The sequence below is a fragment of the Peromyscus californicus genome, unplaced genomic scaffold (genome assembly GCF_007827085.1).
Source record: "Peromyscus californicus insignis strain IS unplaced genomic scaffold, ASM782708v3 Scaffold_3__1_contigs__length_106647218, whole genome shotgun sequence".
NCBI lineage: Eukaryota > Metazoa > Chordata > Mammalia > Rodentia > Cricetidae > Peromyscus > Peromyscus californicus.
This window is the reverse complement of record NW_026294551.1, coordinates 70762962-70789526: the sequence shown is the minus strand read 5'-3', so window position 1 is coordinate 70789526 and position 26565 is coordinate 70762962. Positions and strand designations below refer to the sequence as shown.

General features: G+C 48.2%; 1 protein-coding gene across 1 annotated transcript; it reads left to right on the top strand.

Annotated features, from left to right (window-relative positions):
- The first annotated feature begins 4725 nt into the window (after positions 1-4725).
- LOC128122669 (tubulin alpha-1A chain) lies at positions 4726-6353 on the top strand. The gene has a single exon (XM_052758305.1). It carries the CDS (start codon positions 4821-4823, stop codon positions 6174-6176), a length of 1356 nt encoding a protein of 451 aa, XP_052614265.1. The 5' UTR covers positions 4726-4820; the 3' UTR covers positions 6177-6353.
- Positions 6354-26565: the final 20212 nt, after the last annotated feature.

Here is a 26565-nt window from a genome sequence, read left to right as displayed (position 1 = left end):
CTGGCTCTTTCATTTCTTCTCTTTTTGTACATGTTATTCATTCTGTTCACCGAGTGCCCACCATGATGTCGTCTCTCCCTGTTGTTATACAGTTGGGGGACCTTACTAGAAACAGCCCCATGCTGTTTAGACTTTCCGGCCACCAGAATCGTGAGCAAACAGACTTCATTTTCTCTGTGAAGTATCCAGCCTTGGGTATTTTGTTATAGCAATGTAAGATGAACCGTGACACTATTTTTCCAATCAGTAACGATAGAGACCAGGACCACTGAGGTTGTTATATGTGTGTACAAAGAGCTGGTCTAGGTGACTTAGTTCTGGGAGCAAACCTACTTAAAATAGCTGGATTTTTTTTCTCATTTCATTTCATTTTTAAAAAGTTTCTAAAGTTAAGTTCAGCATTGAGCACTCAGAAGAAAGAGACCAGCAGGAAGAGACAAATCACCCATGATCTTAACCCTGAGGTAGAACTACACTTCTTTTTGGCTTTCTTAGTTACTAAAACAGACTCTAAATACATATTATTTAATAGCTTTTTAGTTTCTCAACTAAAATGTTGAAAATGTGCCATTCAGGATGTGCAGGAGGAAGGAAATATTTAGTTAAGGCCTACCCATTATATAAGTAGAGAGTAAATTAACTAAATGTCAAGGGTAAAATATACCCTTAACTGTATTAAGGGCATATTTTAAAACCAGCAAATACATATATTTACACTGGTAAACATTCTTGGTTTATTTTATGTGTGTGGGTGTTTTGTCTGCATGAATGTCTGTTCACCACATGCATGCAGTACCTGCAGAGGCCAGAAGATGATGATGCATCTCCTGGATCTGGAGTTAAAGATGTTGTGAGCCGCCCTGTGGGTGCTGGGAAACAAACCTGAGTCCTCCATAGGAGCAGCCAGTGCTCCTAACCACTGAGCCATCTCTCCAGCCCCAATTTATACTTTTTAAATTTTTAGTGCTATTTTCTTTTTTTTCAAATTCTCTAATAGCATGAAAAATGTAAAAAATGTAGACCAGAAAATTAGCATCTCTCAAAATGACCCCTCTATTTGTGGCAAATAATTCCCAGCTTCTTTGGCACATAGAGACAATTTTTAATTTTTATTAGGCTGTGCCTACACAGGGCAGCGTTTTAATGGCTGACGGCATGGAACTGTGTCAAGCTGCCATCTTTTATTTATGTGGCTCCTCATGGTGGGTCATTTGCTGTTTCTAATTTTCTTTTTTGTCATTGGAAACAGAGTTTCACCCAGCGTTTGTGTCTCTGTATGTGTGTGTCACAAATGCAGGCTTTCTTTTCTCTGGGAAAAAATGTTAAAGCAGGAGAAGCGCCAGCCAAAGGGTATGCTGGTCTACCTCAATAGTCAACTTGATTGGCTTGAGGGTCATCCAGATGAGGAAGGTGCATCTGTGCATGTGTCTGTGATGACATTCCCGGGGGGAACTCCTAAGGGAGGAGAGTCCCCTTCAGGGATGCCGTCACAGCAACGGAAAAGCTAACAAAAGGACGAGTCCATGTTTATGGCTTTCAAGTCACACCGTGTATTATGCTCTAGAGAAGCCACAGTGACTCCCTTTCCCATGAGCATGGGGCTCTTAATTTTCATTTTCACTCGCACTGGCCATGGTTCACATTACAAGTCTTTGCTAAGCAAGCAGATACAAAAGAATGTCAAGTTTTGATGCTTTAGATGCAGAGATCCACAGCCAAGCACCAGGCCGAGCTCCGGGAGTCAAAGAGGGGGAAGAGGGATTCTATGAACAAGGGGGTGGGGTGTCAAGATCATGATGGGGAAATCTACAGAGACACCTGAACCAAGCTCATGGGAACTCACGAACATTAGATCGACAGCTGTGGAACCTGCATGGGACCGGACTAGACCCTCTTCATACCGGAGAGAGATGTGTAGCTGGGTCTGTTTGAGGGGCCCCTGGCAGTAGGATCAGGATCTATCCCTGGTGCATGAGCGGGCTTTCTGGACCCCATTACCTATGGTGGGACACTTTGCTCACCCTTGATGCAGCAGGGAGGGGCTTGGTCCTGCCTCAACTGAATGTTCCAGGCTTAGCTGCCTCCCCATGGGAGAACTTACCTTTTAGGAGGAGGGGATGAGGGGTAGTGTTGCTAGAGTTTTCCTGCCTGGCCCACAGTCAGGACAAATCTCTCTCACCCGCCAGTCCCAAGCCACTCAAACCCGATCAAGTAAACACAGAGACTTATATTGGTTACAAACTGTATGGCCGTGGCAGGCTTCTTGCTAACTGTTCTTACAGCTTAAATTAATCCATTTCTATTAATCTATACCTTGCCACGTGGCTTGTGGCTTACCGGTACTTTACATCTTCCTTATCCTGATGGCGGCTGGCAGTGTCTCTCTCCCAGCTTCCTGTTCTCTCAATTTTCCTCTCTGTTAATCCCGCCTATACTTCCTGCCTGGCCACTGCCAATCAGTGATTTATTCATTGACCAATCAGCAACACATTTGACATACAGACCATCCCACAGCAGGGTAGAGCAGGAGGAGGGATGAGAGGGGGATCTGTGGTTGGTATGTAAAATGAATAAAAAAAATTAAAAACAAGTTTTGATACTTTACCTCTAGCTGAGGCTGCCCGTCTTTTGTATGTCCCTGGTATGCCTGTTTTCATTAGCTTCACAGTCTAGGTCAGTTCTGCAGAATCGAGTGAGGCTGTTCCTGACTTCAGGCGAAGGTTCCTGTACAAACTAGAGTGAGTTGTACAAAGACTCTTTCTGTTTTTTTTTTTGTAGTCAAACCCAGAAGTGTTTACTTAGAATTGTCTCCTGGAAATTGCACCTGGACTCAGAACTACTAAGCCAGAAGAGCTTGTAGAGGTCTTTGTTCCATTTCCCAGTTTGACAGGCGGTAAACTGAGGCCCAGAAAGATCAAGGTTCCTGGCCTCAAGTTGGAGGATGTGCTTTCCTGTCTCTGTCTGCCACTCCCTTCCTCATAAATGTGTCATGAAAGTGTGGGATTTGGGGCTGGGGAGATGGCAGGTGCAGCTCTGGCTGCACAGGTGTGAGAGCTGGAGTTTGGATCTCCAACACACGCGTAAACAGAAACCAGGTGAGTGTAGACTGCCAGGAACCCCAGCACTCAGGCAGAGACAAGATAATCCCCAGAGAAGCTGGCTAGCTAGACCAGCTGTGAACCCCGAGACGCCGCCTCCACACACAAGATGGAAAGCAATTGAGGAAGACACCCATGCCAACCTCTGACCTCCACACACATGTTCACACATGCGAGCATATGCCTTCACACATCTGTGCACCTATAAACTTGTGAACGCACACAGCACACACATATATACATGCAGAAGCAAATGAAACATGGGGGGGGGGGGGCGTTCATTCTGTCTGGAAACATCTGGATCTCCTCCTCCTGAATGGAAAGATCGGGTCTGAACCGCCTCACTGCTGGGACAGGGTGGGAGAGAGACCAGTCCAAAGGAGACCGTCTTTGCCAAAGCGATGCAGAGTCACGGCTGGAAATCAGCCCTTTGTGATGCTAAGCAGACTTGGGAGATGTTGTCATGTTTTCGCATATTAAGGATTTGCTTTAATGAACAGATTAGAATCACTTATGCATAATTTATGACTTTATTGAAAATGGTGGTATAAAAGGTGTTTAAAATCATTTCTTTCCTTAACACACCTTTAATATCACTTTTTTTGGTTTATTCCATTAATTCTCTTAGAGAAACACTTCCTCAACCATTTTAGAAGCTGGGCCCTGAAGTTAAGGACTCTCCATGCTGGCTAGTTCCTGTCAACTTGATACGAACTGGAGCCATTAGGGGAGAGGGAACCTCAATTGAGGAATTGCTTCCTGCAGATAGGCCTGTAGGCAAGTCTCTGGGGCATTTTCTTGATAAGTGATTGATGTGGGAGGGCCTAGCCCACTGTGGTAGTGACACCTCTGGGCTTGTGGTCCCATGTTGTGTAAGAAAGAAGATGGAGCAAGCCAGTAAGCAATGTCCCTCTGTGGTCTCTGCTTCAATTGCTGCCTCCGGGTTCCTGTTTGAGTTCCTCCCTTGGACTCCCTCAGTGATGGACCTGTGATCTGGAAGTGTTAAGATGAAATGAATCATTTCTTCTCCAAGTTGCTTTTGGTCGGGGTTTTATCACAGAAGCTGACTAGGACACCTCCACCCCCAGGTCTCAGAATCTTAAACAAAGGAAATTCTATTTCTCTGCATGGCCAATCGAAAGTGGTAGGGTCTTTGACAATTTGACTGTAAAATGTCCCCCATAGGGTCAATGTTTGAACACTTGGTCCCAGCTGATGGTGCTGTGTGGTGAGACGGTGGGACCCAGCTGGAGAAAGTGTGGTTCTTGGTGGGGTGGGCCTTGAGGTTTATCGCTCAGCTTGCTTCCTGTGTGTAGAGATGTGACCAACAGCCTCAAACTCTTATTGTCACAGTTTCAAGCCACCCTTGCTGTCCTTGACACACTGTGAGCCACAATAGACACTTTGTCCTCTAAGTTGCCTCTATCAGGGAGTTTGCCACCATAATGAGAAAAGTGGCTGACATGGAGAATTTGTTGACAAAGTCCTGAGGTCATCAAAGGGCTTGGGGACCTGGCCTGACCGAGACCATCACCTCTACAGAAGTCTATGGCCAGCTGTGCAAAGGACAGGGGCACAGAAAACATCATATATATATATATATATTTAAAAACAGAGGTTCGCGGCAGATTCTCTTACATCGACCGCCTAAGAGTCGCGCTGTAAGAAGCAACACCTCCTCCTCGCCTCCGCCATCCTCCCGGCAGCCGCGAAGCAGCAACCATGCGTGAGTGCATCTCCATCCACGTTGGCCAGGCTGGTGTCCAGATCGGCAATGCCTGCTGGGAACTCTACTGTCTGGAACATGGCATCCAGCCTGACGGCCAGATGCCAAGTGACAAGACCATTGGGGGAGGAGATGACTCCTTCAACACCTTCTTCAGTGAGACAGGCGCTGGCAAGCATGTGCCCAGGGCCGTGTTCGTAGACCTGGAACCCACGGTTATAGATGAAGTTCGCACTGGGACCTACCGCCAGCTCTTCCACCCTGAGCAGCTCATCACAGGCAAGGAAGATGCTGCCAATAACTATGCCCGGGGCCACTACACCATTGGCAAGGAGATCATTGACCTTGTCTTGGACCGAATCCGCAAGCTGGCTGACCAGTGCACAGGTCTTCAGGGCTTCTTGGTTTTCCACAGCTTTGGCGGGGGAACTGGCTCTGGGTTCACCTCCCTGCTGATGGAGAGGCTCTCTGTTGATTACGGAAAGAAGTCCAAGCTGGAGTTCTCCATCTACCCAGCCCCCCAGGTTTCCACTGCTGTGGTTGAGCCCTACAATTCCATCCTCACCACCCACACCACCCTGGAGCACTCTGATTGTGCCTTCATGGTAGACAATGAGGCCATCTATGACATCTGTCGTAGAAACCTCGACATTGAGCGCCCAACCTACACTAACCTAAATAGGTTGATAGGTCAAATTGTGTCTTCCATCACTGCTTCCCTCAGATTTGATGGGGCCCTGAATGTTGACCTGACAGAATTCCAGACCAACCTGGTGCCCTACCCTCGTATCCACTTCCCTCTGGCCACCTATGCCCCTGTCATCTCTGCTGAGAAAGCCTACCATGAGCAGCTTTCTGTAGCAGAGATCACCAATGCCTGCTTTGAGCCAGCCAACCAGATGGTGAAATGTGACCCTCGCCATGGTAAATATATGGCTTGCTGCCTGCTGTACCGTGGTGATGTGGTTCCCAAAGATGTCAATGCTGCCATTGCCACCATCAAGACCAAGCGTACCATCCAGTTTGTGGACTGGTGCCCCACTGGCTTCAAGGTTGGCATTAATTACCAGCCTCCCACTGTGGTACCTGGTGGAGACCTGGCCAAGGTCCAGAGGGCTGTGTGCATGCTGAGCAACACCACAGCCATCGCTGAGGCCTGGGCTCGCCTAGATCACAAGTTTGATTTGATGTATGCCAAGCGTGCCTTTGTGCACTGGTATGTGGGTGAGGGCATGGAGGAGGGGGAGTTCTCTGAGGCCCGTGAGGACATGGCTGCCCTGGAGAAAGATTATGAGGAAGTGGGTGTGGATTCTGTTGAAGGAGAGGGTGAGGAAGAAGGAGAAGAATACTAAATTAAATGTCATGAAGGTGCTGCTTTTACAGGGAAGTTATTCTGTTCCATCATAGAAGGTTGTGGTCTGATCAGTTAATTTGTATGTGGCAATGTGTGCTTTCATACAGTTACTGACTTATGCTTTAAACGTGAATGATTTGTCATAGACCCAAGCTGTCCATCTCACTGATGGGTTTTAAATAAAATATTCCCTGTCTTAAAAAAAAAAAAAAAACAAAAAACAGAGGTTCGCAAATTGTGGTCTTTGGGCCAAGTCTGACCTGTCACTAGTTCTTGTACATTTTCTAACTAGAAATGTTGTTTATATTTTGAAATGGTTAAGAAAATCAAAAGAATAGTATTTTGTGTCATCAAAATAGCATGAAATTCCAAGTTGAGCATCTATACATGCGGTTGTATTGGGATGTAGTCATACTTTCGATTCTGTGGTGTTTGTGGTACTGTGGTGCCACAGAGACTCATGGTTGAATAGTTGTGACTCTGGTCATCTGGCCCACAAAACTTATGTCTGGCTTTTCAGTCAAAGTTTGCTGATACCTTACTTTAAAGCAGCTATCTGGAAGCAGCGTGCGTTTCTTTCTTTTCCTTTAAAAATACTTATGTTATTTGTCTGTGTGTCTGTGGGGAGATATGTTCAAGGTGCCCAGGGAGGCCAGAAGAGGACATTAGATCCCCTGGAGCTGGAGTTCCTGGTGGTCATATGCCACCTGATGTGGGTGCTGGGAACTGAACCCAGGTCTTTGAAAGAGCAATGAGTGCTCCTAACTCCCGAACCATCTCTCCAACTGTTGTACCCAGAGTCCCCCAAAGACCATCAAGAGACCAAATCTGATGCAAAAGCAAAGGGTCTTTTTATTTCGAGTTAACTCGGGTCTCTCCATCCATCTGACACAGCAGCAGAGCAGGAGAGACCCTGAGTAGCAATGGGGCAGGGTTTTTAAAGCAAGCAGGACTTGGGGTCTACAGACTTCATAGGAACAGACTCAGGATTGGTTTATGTGAGTAGTAACTTTTAATTGGCTAGGGTTAGTTGGGGGTGACAGTTACATATTTTTGGGCAGGCCTGGACAAGTCCCAGGCTTTGTTCTTGAGCTGTCATGGAGGCTTGCTGGCTGAGCATGTACTGACTGTGGGGGCTGGCTCAGTGGCCCAGGCTGTCACATTGATCCATGCCCATAGCTCTTAAGTTGGTGAGGGGTCCCAGACAGTAAACAATTGGCTGAACTTTGAGCAGTCAGAGTACGTGCAGAAAGAGAGCTACTGCAAGAACTAGGTCTTTTGTTCATGGCCCTCCCAGAAACTGCTTGCTTAAGTCTCAGGAAACTGAAATTGAGGCCTGATCTCTGAGAGAAGACTGTTAGGGCGTCTGCTTGGTCCTTTCACAACTATTGCCATTCTTTCTGATAGGGTCTCAAGCTGTCCAGGCTGGACTCAAACACACTATATAGCTGAGGATGACCTTGAGCATCTGATCCTTGTGTTTCTACCTTCTGAATACTGAAGTTATAGGCATACATCATCATGTCTGGTTTATGAGGTGTTGGGGATGGAACCCAGGGTTTTGTGCATATGAGGCAAATATACTACTACCAAGTCCTCCGACATGTGATTTTCATGCTTAAGTTTCAACTGCCACAAGTCCTGTGTCCTTGTTTGGGTTTAAAGAGGTACAGAAACGAAGCAGGGAAACAGGAGCTGTCTGGTGAGGAACTGTAATAGCTGACTGATATGTCTCACCAGGGCATGGAACCCAGGCCCTCACGCATGCTAGGCCCTCACACTTTCATGAATGATTGTCCAAAGCTCCTACGCAGGCCTGGCCCTTCCTCAGAATGATGCAATCGATCTGCAATTTTGCTCATAACTGTAATTTACAACTTGATAAGAACATCTGGAGAAATTTATAAGCAACTCAATGAGCTGCAGTTCAAGAGAAAAAAAAAATCAATTCCAGTTTTCCAAAGTGTAAGGGGACATTTAATACTGTACATTGCCTGAGCTCAGCTAGGAAAGGAAAAAAAGCAACAAAAACAAAAGCAAAGATAAAAGCGCTTACTTATTCAGAGTCTCCCTCAGACAGGTGCTTTTTTACTTAATTAATTTTTTATGTCTTGAATGCTTGCCTACATGTATATATGTGCATGGTGTCTGAAGAGGCCAGAAGAAGGTGTCAGATCCCCTGCATCTAGAATTATAGAAAGTTGTGAGCCACTCTGTGGGTGTTGGGACCCAAACCGGGCTGCTGGGTACTGAACCCAGGTCCCCTGCCAGGGCAGCAAATGCTCTTCGCTGCAGAACCATCTCTGCAGGCCCACAATAGGTGCTTCTGATCATCGTCAATTAAGTTTTAAGGTCATTGTCAATTAAGAATTAAGTTTTCCGCACAGTGCGAAGGGAGAAGTGTGAAGCTTGCGGCACAAGGTAAAGTGCCTCCCAACAGTTTTAACTTAAAGCCCCTTGCTACTTAAACCAGTGGGTCTTCAAGCAGGCTTCTGATCCCCCTCATGAGAGGTGAGACCCATGCTTGACTTCCTCCCCGGGGCTCCACGGACACTGATACCACCTGTTTCCTCCTGGGCAGCAGCAGCTTGTGTGTGCCCCGCCTCTGTCCCAAGTGTTAGGTTTCAAACCCGGGACAAAGGGCTGAGACGCTTATTTAGTATATCAAAGCAGACCTGGCCAACAGGTTCGTTCTCCCAACATCCCTCAGCCCCTACCTGTTACAAGGCTCTCCTGGCTGGCAACCCTCCCTTACCAAACTTCTCCAGCCCAGGGGGCTAGGCTGCTCTTTGCTATATAATCCATCCATTTTGGTTACTCGACCTTTGTACCTTTGGGTCTCCTGGCTGCTCCACTTGGTCCTTTTCTCTTCTGTCTCCCTTCCCCTCTCCCCACAAGGCACAGCTCAGGGTCATGTCCACTCTGGACTCTCTCAGATGTGTGTCTCTGGCTATGCTCTCCCACATATCAACAAACCTTCTCCTCCACCATACCCAGGACCAATCATATCTTTCCTTTTTCTTTCTTTCTTTCTTTCTTTCTTTCTTTCTTTCTTCTTTCTTTCTTTCTTTCTTTCTTTCTTTCTTTCTTTCTTTCTTTCTTTTTTTTCATTCTCTGGGCAGGAATGCAGATAGAGACACCTTCTCTTAGGTGTCAGACTATTAAAACAATGGTCCTCCAGAAGAGTGGAATTTCCCCAGGAATCTCATACTGGGGGAAGGAAAAGGCTGAAACCTGGGGCCAGTGGAGGTGGACTTGGTCTCTCAGAAAGAGATTTCACACAGTTCTGACAACTTGTCCACTCACCTCTCAGGCGAGATGGGAGCCAACCTTGTCCACAACTGCTTAATTATGACTTTAATCACTAGGTCAGGATCCCGAAGATGGATGGGGGAGACGGAGAGGGGACCACTGATCTTCTTTGTCCCCTTCCCAAAGTGAGCGCATTAAATAAATCTTTCTCTGCTTTTCGCTATTACTTGTCAGTATCTTTGGCCTATTGAGGATGGTGACTGAGGCTAGCCTGTGAGGGAGGACTGCCAGGGCCAGCCTCTGACCCTAAGTGACACTGACACTTTCTGCCTCTTGGACACACAGATCCAAGAGGGTGAGTCCGGGACTCCCGCCCAGGGTTCTGCTGTGCCAGCCGGCAGTACTCAGCTGGCGATGCCTGAGATCTGGTCAGTGTGCTCTCTCACAAATTCTAACTTCTTTCTCTCTAAGAATCTCCAGACAGTTCTTGTGCTGTGGCAAACCCCAATCATTCGTAATGAATCATCCCCAGAGGGCATGTCTTCATGAAGTCTCTCCTCCTTCCTTATGCTCTGGCAGCTGAGTAATCCGAGGACATAAGAGCTCTTGTCGCTGCCATAAAGGAAGTTTATAGAGATATAATTAGCAGTAGTATTATCTTCATTTGGACTTAGCTGTGCTAAATGTCCTATAAGAGTTGTTTACGAGGCCATATGAATGGTTATGGTATTAATAACACGATTAGCCAGCAGTATCAATATTTCCCAACACTTATGCCTCTTAATGAGGTTGTATGTAGAGTTCCGGGAAACGGATGAGCCGTTGGATTTGTAGAAAGTTGTAAGGAAGCAATCAGGAGTCATTAAAAAGAATATGGCAAAGCCAAAATTTATGGCCCTTTCCCATCTGTGAGTAGCCCAGAGGCGTCTGGGTATAGCTCCGAGTGGCCCAGGACCCACTGTGCTCTTGATGTATCCATCTCATCTAGACGTACCTTTCTGTGATGCCTAGCTTTCCTGTGGATTCCTCCTGGAAAGCCTTGGTCCTCATGGCTGGGGGAATTCAGAGCTATAAGGACCCTTTCACGCCTGGGCAGAGAGAGGCCCTGTGTACTTTCTAGAGCCACTACCCTTGTTCTGTAATTTCTACCCCACCCCCACCTAGGTACAGAACGCATCCTAGAAGTCCTAAGACTTGTAGAGAAGAGGGCTGTGGAGCTGTAGATGCTGTCTAGTTAGCTGTAGAGAAGAGGGCTGTGGAGCTGTAGATGCTGTCTAGGTTAGCTGGCCAGGCTAAGCTCAGGCTCAGGCAGGTGGTGTGTTTTTGCTAGAGTTGGTTTTGTATGAGGCAGGGTTCCTCATTTGGCCTGTCTTCACCAAGTAGCTGGATATTAAACTTCTGAGGACCCTCCTCTCTGCTTTCCGTTCACCCACTGGGATTGCAAGTACCTGCCATGGTGCTTTTTTTACATGTTTTTTTTTCCACATGGGGTTCTGGGGCTCCAAACTTAGGTCCTCAAACTTTCAAAGCAATCATTTTATGGACTGAGCCAGCTCTCCAGTCTATGCTTGGCTTTTAAGTGGATAGATGGAAAGGAACTTGTCCCAAGGCCAGCAAGTAATAGCCTAGACCATTACCCCCTAGAGTCTTAGACGTGTCTCCTAGCCAAGAGAGCCTCTTCTAGGTTCTGCAGCACACTGTCAGGAAGGGAGCATTGGGGTGGAGGCAGGGCCGACATCAGGTGCCAGACGTGTCCCTTGGCCATGCCTGAGCCTCAGTTTGCTCCTCTGTGAAAAGGGTATCTTTCTCGTCCTAATGATCTCCCTGTGTGTCTATGAGAATCACATGGAGGTCTCACTGAGGACATGTCATGAGGAGGGTTCCTTCCCTTTGCCCAGGTAGAGAGGGCTGGGGATAGAAGAAGAGCAAGCGCAGAGTGAGCTGACCTTGTCTCCATGCTTGTCCCCATTGTTGGCGATGGTGGCCCTTGCTTCAGCCATGTGGGTGGATAATGCTTCCAGCCTGGGTTCCGAGCAGGGACTCTGGGAAGCTGCTCCTAGCTAGCCAGGCTGGGCAGCACCTGAGTGGTTGGCTTGGTGGATGCTGATGCAGCCTCCTGACTTGTAGCCAAGAGGCTACTTATCCTGCGATTACCTCATTGCCATGCTGCTGTGGGCCTCCCTCCTCTCTGGGCCTGTGTTTCCACTCTGGAATTCAAGCCCAGCACAAAATGAAAGCCACAGCTGTGGCATCAGGACTCTGATGCTCTTGTTAGCCCATCTGTTCACCGAGAAAGGCACACACTTGTTGATCTGGTCCCTGGAGCTTACGTGTCAGGCAGACGTACTCAAAACATCTTCAAGACAGAGCAGAGCTGACTCTAGTCATCCCTAGAGGGAACCCTGCTCCTCAGAGGGACAAGGGTCTGGGTCAAGACTCTCTGTGGAGATGCTAGACCCTTTCTTACCACAGGGGTGATCTCTTCCTGGGCAGAGAGACACTGGCTCTGAAGATGAGGAAGGTTGGCCAGCTCCTGGAGCAAGCCTGGCATGCTCTGTAAGTGACAATGAGGACATGGTCGCTCCCAGGATGCACCAAGAGAAGGGTTTTATTGTAGATGTGAGGGAGAGTTCAGCCAGAGGCGTCTGGAAGGCTCCAGAACAGGGAGAGAAAGTAGCAGACTGAACACAGCCAGCAGACTGGACCTGCCATGAGAGGAGAGGGGGTAGGGGAGAGTGAGAGAGGAAGAGAAGAGAGAGGGACAAGAGAGAAGACCAAGAGAGAGCCAGGAGGACCAAGAGAATGCAAGACCAAAACGGCGGGTTCTGTAGGAAAGAGAAGCTGGAGGGAGAGGAGCGGAGCCCCTGGAGAGCCCTGGAGAGGTCTAGGGTAGGGAGAGGGATGAAGCGAGCTGAGAGAGCTCCAGCTGAGAGTGAGCCTAGGGGCCTAGCTGATGTTTGGTATGTTAATAGGCACCCCAGGTAGCCATTTGTCCTCAGTTTCTCTGGGACCTGACTCTTGTCTCTGGCAAGGCTTCTTCCTCAGGCCTGGCAGTGAAGGTTTTTCTCTGAACAACATTGACTCCCATGGTTTAGGCTCTTTTCTAATATGGCAAGGACATGAGGGATGGCCCCATCATTGTTCTTTCTCTTTTCCTTTGACATCCCTTGTCAGCTTCCATTAACTCTTCACATGCATTGTGACTGTTTCCTCTCTACACAGTGTGCTGGAGACATGCAACTGTTTCCTCTACACAGTGTGCTGGACACATGCAACTGTTTCCTCTCTACTCAGTATGCTGGAGACATGCAACTGTTTCCTCTACTCAGTGCGCTGGATACATGCAACTGTTTCCTCTCTATACAGTGTGCTGGATACAAGCAACTGTTTCCTCTACTCAGTGTGCTGGAGACATGCAACTGTTTCCTCTACTCAGTGTGCTGGACACATGCAACTGTTTCCTCTATTCAGTGTGCTGGAGACATGCAACTGTTTCCTCTACACAGTGTGCTGGACACATGCAACTGTTTCCTCTCTACTCAGTATGCTGGAGACATGCAACTGTTTCCTCTACTCAGTGCGCTGGATACATGCAACTGTTTCCTCTCTATACAGTGTGCTGGATACAAGCAACTGTTTCCTCTACTCAGTGTGCTGGAGACATGCAACTGTTTCCTCTACTCAGTGTGCTGGACACATGCAACTGTTTCCTCTATTCAGTGTGCTGGAGACATGTAAGGGGCTGGGTAAAGAAACTGCCGTCAGACTGCTCCATAATATGGTTAAGGTTTTAATTGTGGATATGAGAGAGAGAACAGCCAGAGGCATTTGGAAGACTCTGGGGCAGAGAGAAAAAGAATTAGACTGACATGGTCAGCAAACTGGACATGGCCAGGACTGGGGACGTTGGAGAGTGTGAGAGCGAGAGCGAGAGAGTGAGAGAGAGAGAGAGAGAGAGAGAGAGAGAGAGAGAGAGAGAGAGAGAGAGAGAGAGAAAGAGAGAGAGAGAGGAGAGGGGTGGGGTGGGGGGGGAGAGAAAGTCAGGGACTAGTGGAGAGTAGAGGCATGCTATAAGGAGGGTGAGTAAGTAGCTGGGAGAGGAGGGAAGGGCCAGGAGACTGTTATGGGAACTTTGAAATGTATAACAAATACTTGTGAATAGGGACTAAGGGAGCCTGGAGGCCAGCATGGGCTCTGATATGCAGCTGCAGGTATATGTCAATGGAGAGCCATGTGTCCCTTCAGCCAGAGGTAAGGGAAATGACTCCTTTCACAAGTTCCTGAAGAAAGCTGGCTTTGATTTAACCCCCAGAAATCCTATAGTCCAACCTGGGCTCATTTCTGGATATTTGGACAGCCTGAAACCTAACAGTGGACACTGTAGACCACTTGGTTATACAGTAGGCGCTCAGTAAAAGAATGAGCAGGGAGGCGCATGGAAGAGAGGGCTGTCTCACTTGTCTTTTGACACCAAAGCAGTCAAGAAATGTCTGGGTCTCCCTTGCAGGAAAGAGAGAATCTGAATATTCTGGGATGGGGTGGAGCCTTTGGGAGGTCTCTGCGGATAGGGGTGGGACACGCACACAATGTCAAGCCACTCTTGGGCAGCAAGACCACCAGTCTGCAGTTTTGCGGCTCCTCTCAGCCCACTCAGATCCTACTCCACCAGCGTAACTTGAGTTACAGCAGCAGAATCTTTGTTTAGCGAACCAGGCACTCCATGTTAGCGACTATATCCATATCCATCTTGTTACTTTACATCGTCTTTGTTGAGCCTGCCAGCATATCCTAGAGGAAGAAGCTGTAAAGCCCAAGTGATTGATGAAGTCTATGTTGTTCTCTTGGTTGTTTTTAAGTGGTATAAACAGTGGAGCTGGGGTTCTGGCATTTGTGTGTGTGGCAGAGATGATGTTCCAGGGTCCCCAATGGTCCTGGAGGGTCACGGTGCCTGGAACTTGGCGGACACACCTGACTAGGGGTATAGATGCATTTCCTCTATTATCAAAACTGCTGTTAATAATCAACATGTAGGGCACAGGTTCCTACACAGTGAGCGTGCGGATATTATAGCAGGCTACTGAACTATAGTTATGCTGTCTCATGAAAGTATTCCTAAGAGTACTTTAAGTGATAAAGCTATCTTGGGTAAAACTGGTCTCTGGTCACTTAGACCAACCATAAATTCCTAAGGAAGACTGGTCTCTGGACCAGCCCTAAATTCCTATACAATGTGACCCTGAGCTAGAAATTACCTGCCTGACCATTTTAACTGTTAGATCTCCACTTCTGTAAACAACACCTGCCTGATACAGATGTCGAGAGCCTTTCTGTATATGTCATGATTGTGTCTTTTGCCCTTAATAATCAACTGGGGGCTGAGGCTGCTTCCCACTTATCTGCCTGGGACAGTCCCCGGGTTGGTTAATAAAGACTCCATTCAACTTATTCAGGCCTCTTAGAAGGTTTTCTCTTTAGGTATCCCATAGCAAGATGAATATTAGAAAGATGGCCAATTTGTATATCTTAAGAAGAGCTCTGTCCTTCTTTGATAAGAGTATTATCTATTATCATTATTATATCTATTGCAGAAAATGTGTAAATCCAGACAAAACATGGTCAACAATAAATCCCAACCTTGGGACTTAGGCTGGAACCCTACCGACACCTTGCAGTCCAACCTTTTATATTCTTCTAGGTGTGAGATTCCTTAGGGCTGGAGGTACAGGTGGCTGAGAGCATCATGAAGGCACTGGGGACTGAATTCAGGTCCTTTGCAAGGATAGCAAATGCTCTTAACTTCTGAGCCATCTCTCTGGCCCCTGGTACTAGGGAAAAGGACCAAAGGTGTATATACTCTTTCTCCACATAACCATGGTGTTTCTGGTTTCCCAGAAAACTGCCTGGTGCATCAGCTCACCCAGAAACTCTGTGCACCCGGGCCATTGTCCTCCCCTGAAGAATTGCTTCAGTTTTACTGTACCAGGGCAGCCTAAGACTGACTGTTGGTATATCGTCAGTGCCCACAGCCCTGTGACTTGTGGACTGTGTTCTGCTGCATGGCACAGTGGTGGGAATGGTCTATCCGCTAGCTTTCTTCTATGGTTCCGTCACTCTGGAAATACTACGCTGCTCTGAGTCCTTGGCGGTAGTTTCCTGTTCCCAAGAAAGGGATAGCCCTGGATATAAAATAGCTGGCCCTGTTTGCATCTCAGGGTTAGGCAAGTTGTGACGCTTAACCCCTTTGTGCCCACGCTTCTTGCTCTGTCCTTGGTTACTACGTAGGTTAATGGACATGGTCTTTCCCTGCTTGTGTTTGGCTCTGGGGAGGTAGGTGACCAGCCTTGTGTAAAATGCAGCATTTGGGGTGGAATGGTGTTGGGAGCCCATGGCTGTGCAGGCCTTTTCAGCTTGGGGAAGGAAACAATCCAAGAGGGGTCTGCAACCATGCGTGTTTTCTCTCTGGCCTCAGGAAAAGCTCACTTCCAAGGGAAGTTGAGGGTCCCCATTTGGGTGCTGATGCAGTGTCTACTGTTAATTTTCCCAGGGAACAATCCTCCTGTCAGATAGTGTCCTGAGACCATATCTGTATAGAAATCAGTCAAACACAGGGCCCCAGAGGGGAGGGAGGAGGATCTGGGACTGGGGCACGAATCCCTGGTCAATACTCCCTGACCTCTGAGCTCACCCTGTCTTTGTTCAGTCAATTTTTTTTTCTTTGCTGCTCGCCTGCAGGCCTGTCCTTGAACATGGCTGAGTGATTCATCACCTGTCAGAGGCAGCCAGCCATGTCCGCACATGGCCATGCTGGGGGCTCACGTAGTTGTCCTAGTAATTAAAAGCAAACAAAGACTAGATGGAGATGAATCGGTGGTGTTGGGGGTGCTGAGGCAGAGTCAAGAGGGAAGATAAGTTAGGTACCGGAGCCAAGAAAGACTTGGCTTTGGAGAGGTAACAGATAGTGCTCATCCAGAGTGGGGAAATGGGCTCTACTTTAAGCTATTAAAAATTAAAAAAAAATTTTTTTTGAGATAGGGTCTTATAGAATCCAGAATGGCTTCAAACTCAGTGTGTAGCTGAGGATGACCTTGAACTCCTAATTCCCCTGCCTCCACCTTATGAATACTAGAATGACAGCCATCCACCACAGCCCACAGTTGATGGGTTTGGGCATGCTAAGCAAGCAGTTCACCAACTGAACTACATGCCCAGCCCACACCATAGGCCATCTCTTTGGACCCACAAAGTTCCTATTTCCCTTTGGGTCTGGTGTGAGCCTGTCTCTGAGCCAGTGTGGCCTTATGGGGTGAGAGAGATGGGAAGAATGGCCTTTTCTTAGATCTCTGCCCTGCTGATTCCCATATTGGAACGAAACTCTGTGTTGATGGTATCTTAAGAACAAACTGAAGCCAGGCAGTGGTGGTACCTTTAATCTCAACACTCGGGAGGCAGAGGCAGGTGAATCTCTGAGTTCGGGGCCAGCCTGGTCCACAGAGTGAGTTCCAGGACAGTCAGGGCTATACAGAGAAACCCTGTCTTAAACAAAACAAAACAAAACAAAAAACCCCCCAAAAAACAAACAAACAAAAACAAAAAAGAAAAGAGAAGAAACTGAATGTCAGTGATTAAGGAACTGGTGAAGCTGAGACTCAAGGCAAGAGGCTGCCCCACCTGACTTCGCTGTTACCCGTCCATCCATAGTCCAGGTACACTGCAGGGTACTGTGCAGCCCTCTGTGGTTTGAATCTGAATGTCTCCCATAGGCTCATGTTCTGAATGCTTCTTTCCCAGATGTCGCGATGTTTTGGGAGATTGCGGAAATGTGGAGAGGCAGAACCTTGATCAGTGAGGGAGTGAGTGCCTTTGAAGGTCACGTTGGGTCCTGGGTCTGCTCTTGTCTGTTTGCTGTAACTGCAAATGCCTGTTGCCATGATGGTTTACCTAAGCACCTGGGGTCCAACACTGCGGGCCGGACCTTCGGAAGCTGTGAATCCCAATAAGCCCTTCCATTTCTGTTGCTATCGGGTGTTTTGGTCAGAGCAATAAAAAAGTAACTACTACCCCACACTCCCAAAAGATGGGTCTGGATGCTGATCTCCCATGAGGATTAATTTATTTGGAAAAAGGGTTTTTGAAGAGGAAACTAAAGATCTTGAGATTGGATGACCATCCTGATCAAGCTGGGCTGGGGAGATGGGGGGTTGCCTATCAGACTTCCGCATATCAGATATTGACATTGAGATTCATAGCAGTAGCAAAATTACAGTTAGGAAGTAGCAATGAAATAATTTTATGGTTGGGGGTCACCACAGCATGAGGAACTGTACTAAAGGGTCACAGCATTGGGAAGGTTGAAAACCCCTGTGCTAGAGGCCAGAAGAAGTCAGTAAGGACTGCCCCCGAGAGTTCCTGCCTGGCCCGTGGCCTGTGGGGTTTGAGATTCCCGATTTCTGGCACTGTAAGAGAGTAACTTCCTGCTGTTATAAAGGACTTAGCCTGCAGTCATTTGTTATCACAGCCCCAGGAAACAAACACGAGTGGATCAGCATGTGTCAGGAGCTGGGGAGTTTGGGCACCCTTTTAACCAAGGCATCATCCTTTTGAATATTAGAGGTGGCTTTGGTGGTGGTAGTGGCCTGGATTGTGGAGCCATGGGGTGCTCTCTGAATCTGCTTTCTCTGATCACATGGCTAACACCATAGTGTCTGTGTCCTTTTTGAGCACCCTGGGGACCCCAACCGTGGAGCACAGTGAAAGCTGACCTGATGTTGCATGCATTTTTTATGAATGGATCTTGCTCAGCATGGAGGTTGCCTTTTTCTTGCCTGGGGAGATTGGCAGGAACTTGGTGCTGTTTTGGGTTGCCTTACCGGCAGCTGACCTCACAGGAGGGTTATAAATAGCAACCAGGGATGGGTTCTGAGTGCCTCAGAGCGGAAGTGCAGTCATCTGATGACAGCTGAGCACAGGGGAGACAGCACTATGCTGGGGGCCGTTGCGCCTCCTCTGCTCTGATGGTAATCAGAACAGGCAGATGTCTCCAACAGCTGGGGCTAATGGGCTGTCAGACAGGGCTGGACCAGCCTGGGACATCCTGAATGCTCCCCGGTGCAGATCCAGGCCAGACGGAGGGCGTTCAAGCATGGGGCTGTTGGAAGGATGGTCTTGGCACCTGCTTGGGGAGGCCATACCCTGCCCCGCCCAGTGAAGCCTCAGGAGGAGGGGCTCTGCACCACCCATCCATCCCGAATGGCTTTAGTTTTCCATTTGTGGGAAATGGTCATTTGAATTATTGATGAGAGATTAAAAGTAAGCTAATTCAGCTCAATTTCTCCGATAGACAAAACTATTTATAATTAACCTGGAAGCAAAGGTCAGTGCAGAGGCAAATGATTGCAGAGGTAGAGGAGTGGAAATGAAGGGCTGGTTTGGACAAAGGTGCAGGTCATTCGAGTCCCTTCATCACTGAGAAGCACATCAGTAGGACTCTGTGAGTCAAGTCTGAAGTTTGCTGCTACATGAGGGACCTTCACCTCAGTTTGGAGACTTCTAAGTTTTATCTTTGAGGCGAGGTCATGCCCTGGAGTCCAGACTACCCTGAAACCCATGATCCTCTTGTCTCAGCCTCTTGAGTGCTGGGATTATGTGAGTGCTCACGATGCTTTAGTCTCTTGGAGACTGCTTTTTAAAAATACATTATTTTTTCATTTTTATTTTATGCATATGGGTGTTATCTGTATGTATGTTCATGTACCATATGTGTGCAGTGCCCCAAGAGGCCAGAAGAGGGTATTAGATCCCTTGGGACTAGAGTTACAGATAGTTGTGAACCAACCATGTAGGCACTGGGAATCAAACCCTGGTCCTCTGGAAGAGCAGCCAGTGCTGTTAACTGCTGAGCTATTTCTCTGGTCCCTGTCGCCTGTGGTGGTTGTCATTTCTTTCCTCCCTTCCTTCCTTCCTTCCTCTCCTCCTCCTCCCCCCTCTTCCACCTCCTCCTCCTCCTCCTCCTCCTTCATGTGTGCACACTTGGGTGAAGCAACAATGTGCTGGCCTCCCTACCCCCTTGAGAGAGAGTCTCATGCAGACCAGTGGTCCTTAAACTCACTGTGTGCTGAGGCTGGCCTTGAACTCCTGATCCGCCTGCCTCTACCTCCCAAGTGTTAGGATTACAAGTGTGCACAACTACGTGTGTCTTCCAGGGGTGTGACTGAGTACATTCTTGGGAGAGGGTGCTGTGGAGAAGTGCCAGGCTGGATCACACAGGGCCTAGAAGCCAGGAAGCTCCCATTGCATCTGGGGGCAGCAGGGAGTCACTGAGAATTCTTGAGCAGGATAATCACAAAAATGGAAGATCTACAGAGAGAACAGGAAGCGAGGTGCTCATGGTGAGGAGACTGTGCAGGAATTCTGGTGCTAGGGGTGCAGGAAGAGGGTCATGAAAGTCAGGGGTACCAGTCTCCAAGTGTCTTATTGGAGAATAGAGAGGGTTCAGTGAGGGGAAGATGGAAAACGAAAGACCGCAAGGCCAGACTTGTGCACATTTCTAAGTCAAGCCTGCTGGACTTCTGATTGACAGCAATGATTTTCCTTCAAGATGAGGCGTAGGAAGAAAGAGAAAAGCTGATATGACAAAATGCTAAGAATTATGTCTTTGATGTATGAAGGCTCCCCACCCCTTTGGACCCTTATAAACAGAGTTCACTCCAGGGTCACTAGATGGGTCCAAGGGGAACAATTTCAATATCAAGAGGTCCCCCAAGGTAGATTTACTCTTGTAATTGCGGGGTGATTTCCATTTTGAGGGGTTTGGCGTTGCCTCTGATTAATTGTTAAGTTAGCCTTTCGAGACCTCAATTTCTATGCCGCATTGACCGGCGTTTGCAGATAATCTGACAGAGCCCAGAAGAGGTCCTTAGGATATTAATGTAATAGTTTTGGCTCATTACAGGGGAGTGTGTTCTCAGAGAACCTGGGTACCTCAGCTGTGTCTTACCCTGTTCTCCGTCTCCGGGCTGATATGCTTAGCTTAAGCCCTGTCATTCACGTTTTCTCATCTTGGGAGCTTTTTTAAGTGACACGTGAGCTTCTAAGTTGAGGTTATGAGGCTACCTGCTAGGGCCTCTTCGTTTTCCCCTGGCTTGGTACTTATCATTGGGTAATTTCCAGTCGGTGGGTAATGGAGCCTGGATTTGGAGGGCAGGGTCTCCAGCAGGACGGGTCCTAACTCTGAGTGTCAGGAATGAGGCCACATGCACAGTGTCACTCAGTTATGTATGCTTGTGACATACATGTTATCTCCCCCATGTGTGCATGTGATGTAGGCATGTGCTTCTGTGTGTGTGTGTGTGTGTGTGTGTGTGTGTGTGTGTGTGTGTGTGTGTGTGTGTGTGTTTATGCGCGCGTGCATGGGTGCCTGCTCACAGGTGCCCATCTGTGTGTGGGGGCTGGCGGTGGATGTTGGTGTCCTTTACCTACTTTCCATCTCATTTTTTTGAGACAAGCTCTTACTGCACCTGGAACTCACCAGTTTGGAAGTACTACCTGGCCGACAATTTCCAGGGATCTTCCTGTCTCTGCCTCCCCAGTGCCAGTATTACAGGCGTGCCCCACCAAACTTGGCTTTTTGAACATGGATGCTGGGATCTGAACTTCACTCTGCATGCTTGCACGGTAAGCAGGTACCCGCGGAGTCAGTCCTCAACACACTTGCCTTCTTTTTGTCTTCCTGAATCTTCTGTCCTTGAAATGTCCATCTTTAAGAGGAGAACCTGCTTCTTCCCACATGTAGTTGAAAATGCCTGGTGTGTACTTTCCAGCTTCTCCAATAACTGGGTTGCAGGAAGGGACCATCTGTGGACTCCAGACTGGTGTGGGTGGCAGCAATAGTGTGAGCAGTGGTCTAATGACAATGCCCTAAAGTGCTGGTGGCAGCTCCAGCTGAGGGGCTTATACCCATTGCCATGGCATTGCTGGTGGCTTCTTGGGACTGGTTCTAGACTGCCTGTGGAGGTCTGTCCTTGGTGATGTGAGTCTAGAGCTGTCCTCGGGCTTCCAGGGGACTCTGGAAAGACCCGATCAGATTCAAGTTTAACTGTCTGAGCAAGACTGGTTCAAGGCAGTGTCATGGTATTAGTCTGTGTAGTATCTGGAGTCTCATTATATCTGTGTCCCAACTCTTAAGGCTACCATGTATGATCAGTGGGTTCATTTTGTTATAGCCTGAATATTTCATTTAAAAATTAGATTTCCCTCTTATAACAGCAAGTAACTTGTGAATGCTAATTTTCAACCTGCATCCCCTCCCTTAATTTTTCACTGAATGTAGTATTCACTGGTCATCTGGTCAATATCTTTTTTTTCAGAGAGGAGGGCAGGCTATGAGTTAGGGCCTCACACTGTAGCCCAGGTTGGTTTTGAATATACTATGCTCCTTGGGCTGATCCTGAACTCATAGTCATGCTACTGCTTCAACCTTACAGGTAGTGGCCTGGCCTTATCAATGTATTTTAATAGATTTATTTTCTCCTTCAGTCTACCAGTGAGAATGTTATATATTTATGTTTGGGGCAGGATTTCAAGGAAGAAAACTTCTTGGTGCTTTCTCTTATATTTTCAGTTATTGCAAGTCTTCTCTTTTAAAGGAAGATTTTTTTATTTGTGTGTGTGTGTGTGTGTGTGTGTGTGTGTGTGTGTGTGTGTGTGTGCGTATGTGAGCGCGCATGTGCATGTGGAGTGCCATCCTCAGGATCTGGAGTCTTCTGTGGGGGGTGTGCTTCTAGTCCAAATGGAAGCAAAGCCATGTCGTAACTAGGAACACGGCTCCTCTGTGTTTGATAGTGCTGTAATAGCATAAACAATGCCAAGTTTCATAAACATCACCAATGGGGAAATTTGCCTTGAAGTTCCTTCTGGGATCAAATTTAAAGGCACAGTGATGAAACTGAGGTCAGGAGGGAGGCCGACATCAGTGGAGAAAAATGCAGCGTGACAGCTGCCTCCCCCCCCCCCCCCCCCAGCCTGCAGGGTACAGGGCTGTTCAAGGGAAGGGCCCTGGAAATAGCTGCTGGGGAGTGACCCTGGACTAACCCTTCAGGACTGCTAATCCCAGGTGCTCTGAGATAGCAGCCATGTGTTGCTGTGAAGAGGAAAGAGGACCCAGAGCTCAAAGAGTCAGGTTTGAGTCTCTCATCTGCCATTTACTAGAGCCGAGAGATCTGTACCCATGAGTCACCAACCACACGACAAATGCAGTTGGAACTAATAAGGCTGCTGGGGGCATTGAAAACAAGCACATGTCTGAGGATGGGGTGGGGGGGCTGTCATACTGTCATCTGATTGACAGAGAAGGCCTGACTGGGGACGGTTTATATTGGATTACCCACCATAACAATTTCTTCCTGTTTAAGATCTCACGGTTCTGGGGAAACGGTTTTTCTTGGGTAAAATCAGAGCCGAGAAGCTGCAGTTGGAAGCTATCTCGGGTGTCATCTAGACTTTAGAACAACGTGCGTGGGCAACCGAGTTGCCTCTTGATCTGCACATGTGCTGTGAATGTCCCAGGTCACCTAAACCTGCCTGCAGCTCCAACAAAGCGGGAGGCAAGCGAGTGTGGAGCGCAGCAAGAGGCTTAAATTAGAGCCTGAGACTCAAGGAGGCTCTCAGGCTGAGCATCACTCTGCAGCCTGGGGCCCAGCGCTGTGCCCATGCCAGAGTGAAGCGAAGAGATGCTCTGAGCTCAGCCGAGACACATCTGCACTTTCTAGCCACCGAGTAGGGAGCCGAGGCCTGCAGTTCTCGGGTGTCATCAGGACCTGTTATCTAAACGTCTGTCAGAGGGCTGTACACCACATGCTTTCTATGTCCCCATAGAGCTGGGGACAGAGTGTCTGGTTATTTTAAAAAATGACGTTCTGTTGTGGGTGGTCCTTGTTTTAGTGGCTCCTTGTGCCGACACTTCCCAGGCGTGTGCCGAACATAGGAGATAAGGACACAGGGACACAAGTTCAGGCTGGAGCACTGCTAAGGAGCGGAGCAGCTGTGTCTGTGGGGTGGGCATATGGGTGGAGGGCTGGGACGATCTCTTAGGTTCTAAGTTCCTCTGAAGAATGGGGGAGATGGCTAAGTCATTAAACGTTTTGCTGTATATCATGAGCATAGTTTAATAAAAAAGCCTTTTTAGACATGTAAATATATCTTAGTTAGGAACCCCACCACACCCAAGGCTGCACCTGATAACCAGAACCCGGTGACGTCACTCACTCAAGATAACCAGACACAGAACTAGAACTCCATGACACCCACTGGACAGTATAGAAGCAGAGACCAAGAGCAATGCCATACTCTGAACATCTTCAGGACTGCTGGAGACTGCTGGAGAGATGCCACCTTGATCTGCTGTACACCTGGAGACTGCCTTGGGATCCTGACCCTGGAACTATAGACTACAGTTAGAGACTGGACCCGACCTTTGGCTAAAGTATGTCACACAGGTGAGCAGCCTTGGGGAGATATGCTTAGGACCTGTCTTGTTAGGGTTTCTACTGCTGTGAAGAGAAATCGTGACTACAGCAATTCTTATAGAGGAAAACATTTAATTGGGTTGGCTCACAGTTTCAGAGGTTCAGTCCCTTATCATCATGGCAAGAGGCGTGGCGGCGGCATGTGGGCAGACATGGTGCTGGAGAAGGAGCTGAGAGGTCTACATTTTGATCTGCAGGCAGCAGGAGTCTGTGTCTACATTGGGTATACTTGAGCATTAGGAGACCTCAAAGCCTGCTGCCACAGTGACACACTTTTTCCAACAAGGCCACATCTCCTAATACTGCCACTCCCCATGAGCTTATGGGGACCAGTCACGTTCAAACTACCATAGGACTGTAGCTAGGAACTTCGAGTGTGAACTTCATGTGATGACCCTCAGCATTATAAACTATAACTTTTGTTATACCAACTATGCGTATCTGCCTTCTTGCTCCCAACACTGCACAAGCATAGAGCTGAGTTGGAGCCTCAGTACCCACATAAAAAGCCAGGTGTGGTGGTGTGTGCTTGCAGACGCAGTGTTGGGGAGGTGGGGCACTGAGTCAAAGTGACTTCTGCTGGTCAGCCAGCATAGCTCCACAGGAGAATTTCCATTCAGCGAGAGATGGCGTCTCAAATAACAAGACGGCGGGGGGGGGGGGGGGGGGGGGGGACACACGGGACACGGGACGGGGATTGGAGAGATGGCTCAGCAGTTCAGAGTGTTTGCTGCTGTTCCAAAGGTTCCAAGTTCGATTCCCAGCACCCATGCTAGGCAGTTCACAACTGCCTGTAACTCCAGCTGGCCTCTATGGGCATCCACAGACACATGCATACACTTACACAGATATGCATAAATAAATAAAAAAGAAAGAAAATCTTTAACAAAATAAAAACAATTGGCTTTCACACAAGTATGTACACATGTGAATAGGCATACCTGTGTGCATGTACATGTATGCGTGTGCACACACACGTATACACATACATCTTGGAAATAGTATATACATGTCTTTTGTCCTCAGACCTATCTCTCCTTGAGATTTGTTACAGAAAAGGGCTATGTGTTGGGGGGCACTAAGTCATGTGCCTTTCTGAGGTGAGTGAGTTCTCTATGTACACAATTTTGGTAGTGCTTTCTCCTCAAAGGAGTCTGAGAGAGTGAGGTTTGGTGTGGTGCTGTGGGAAGTGTAGTGCCACACAGATCTGTTGATTAAGGCAGCTTAGACAGGAGCCTCCCCTGGCATCAGCGGGAAATGTCTGCAGCCTTCCGCGGCTTGGCAGCTTATGCAGCCATCACAATGCATTGTGTGAGCAGGCAGCGGCGGGAGCGGCTTTAATTTTCTGTCCGCTGGGAGATCCCAGCAGTGTTTCCGTGGTGCGGAATCGTTATTTACAATGAAGCACTTACAGGGAAGTAGTAAAGTTAATGGAGGTTTCGGTGGAATTAGCCTTGTTAAGTTCTCTAGTGACACAGCGGGTTCCTTTCACTAGCAATCGCATCCAGCAAGGAGACTGGGCTTCGGGAGGGAACAATTTGGGATGTGGGTAAAGTGGGGAAGGACCTAAAGCAGCAAGCCACAGGGCTTCTGATCCCGGCCTGAGGCTGGGCTCCGAGGCAGGGCTGCCTCCTTGGAGAGAGCCCTGACCAGCCTAGCTGGGGATGCCAGGTCCTGGCAGTGTCTGCAGAGTCGGGCTATGGGTTCTATGGCTTGCTCTTGGCTCTGGTTATCACCGTCAGGAAGGCTGAGAACTGCGGAGTGTAGATAGGAGATACAAGTCACCCTGTGTGTACCTTCTTCAAAGGGGCTGCATCATATGGAAGATGACTCACCAGTGGGGCATGTGACATAGAGTCCCAAGCAAGACTTCCATGTGTATATTCAGTTTCCTGGGTGTAGGAGTCAGGCAGATGTGTGTTTAAATCCGGATTCTCCCAGATGACCTTGGGCATGTTATGTAGGCTCTCAGTCTTCCTTTTCTCTGTCTCTAAAATAAGGACTATCACCACACCAGTGACAGAGGCCGTTGGGAAGACTTGGCTGTGGCACTCCTTTCATTCCCCCTCAGCTTCTGTTACCTGTCTACCTGCTATGATGCTGGGCCGGAATGTCCAAACTACATTTCCCATAATCCATTTCCCAGGTACTTTCCGTCCGTTAGGTTCTGCACAGAGGAGGCTAGAAAAAGCTTTTTCAGGTGGCGTCTTCCAAAGTAGGCAGCAGTAGAGGATGAGTGTAAATTCATACTTTCAGCTCCTCCCCCTCACACTCCTTGTTTGGTGACAGCATCTCCTCCGTTGGTGACCCCCAGCTGTGGGAAAGCTTTTTGGACTGTCTTTTCTCTGGGCCTTTTCTTTTTCAGACTGTGTAAGCAGCTGGTTAGGCTAACCATCCATTTGAAGGACCCAGCACATCTGTTCCCTGCCTGGCCTCTCCTGAGTGCAGTCCATCAGACCGGACAAGAGCCATAGAATCACACCAGGCAGAGTCTGTGTATCCTGACTCTGCCCCTTGTCTGAGGCATGTGACCTGAGAACCCAGGTCTGCATCTGACAATGGGGACAGTTACATGCTCAGCTTTGTAGGGTTGTGGCTGGGATGAATGGCGACAAG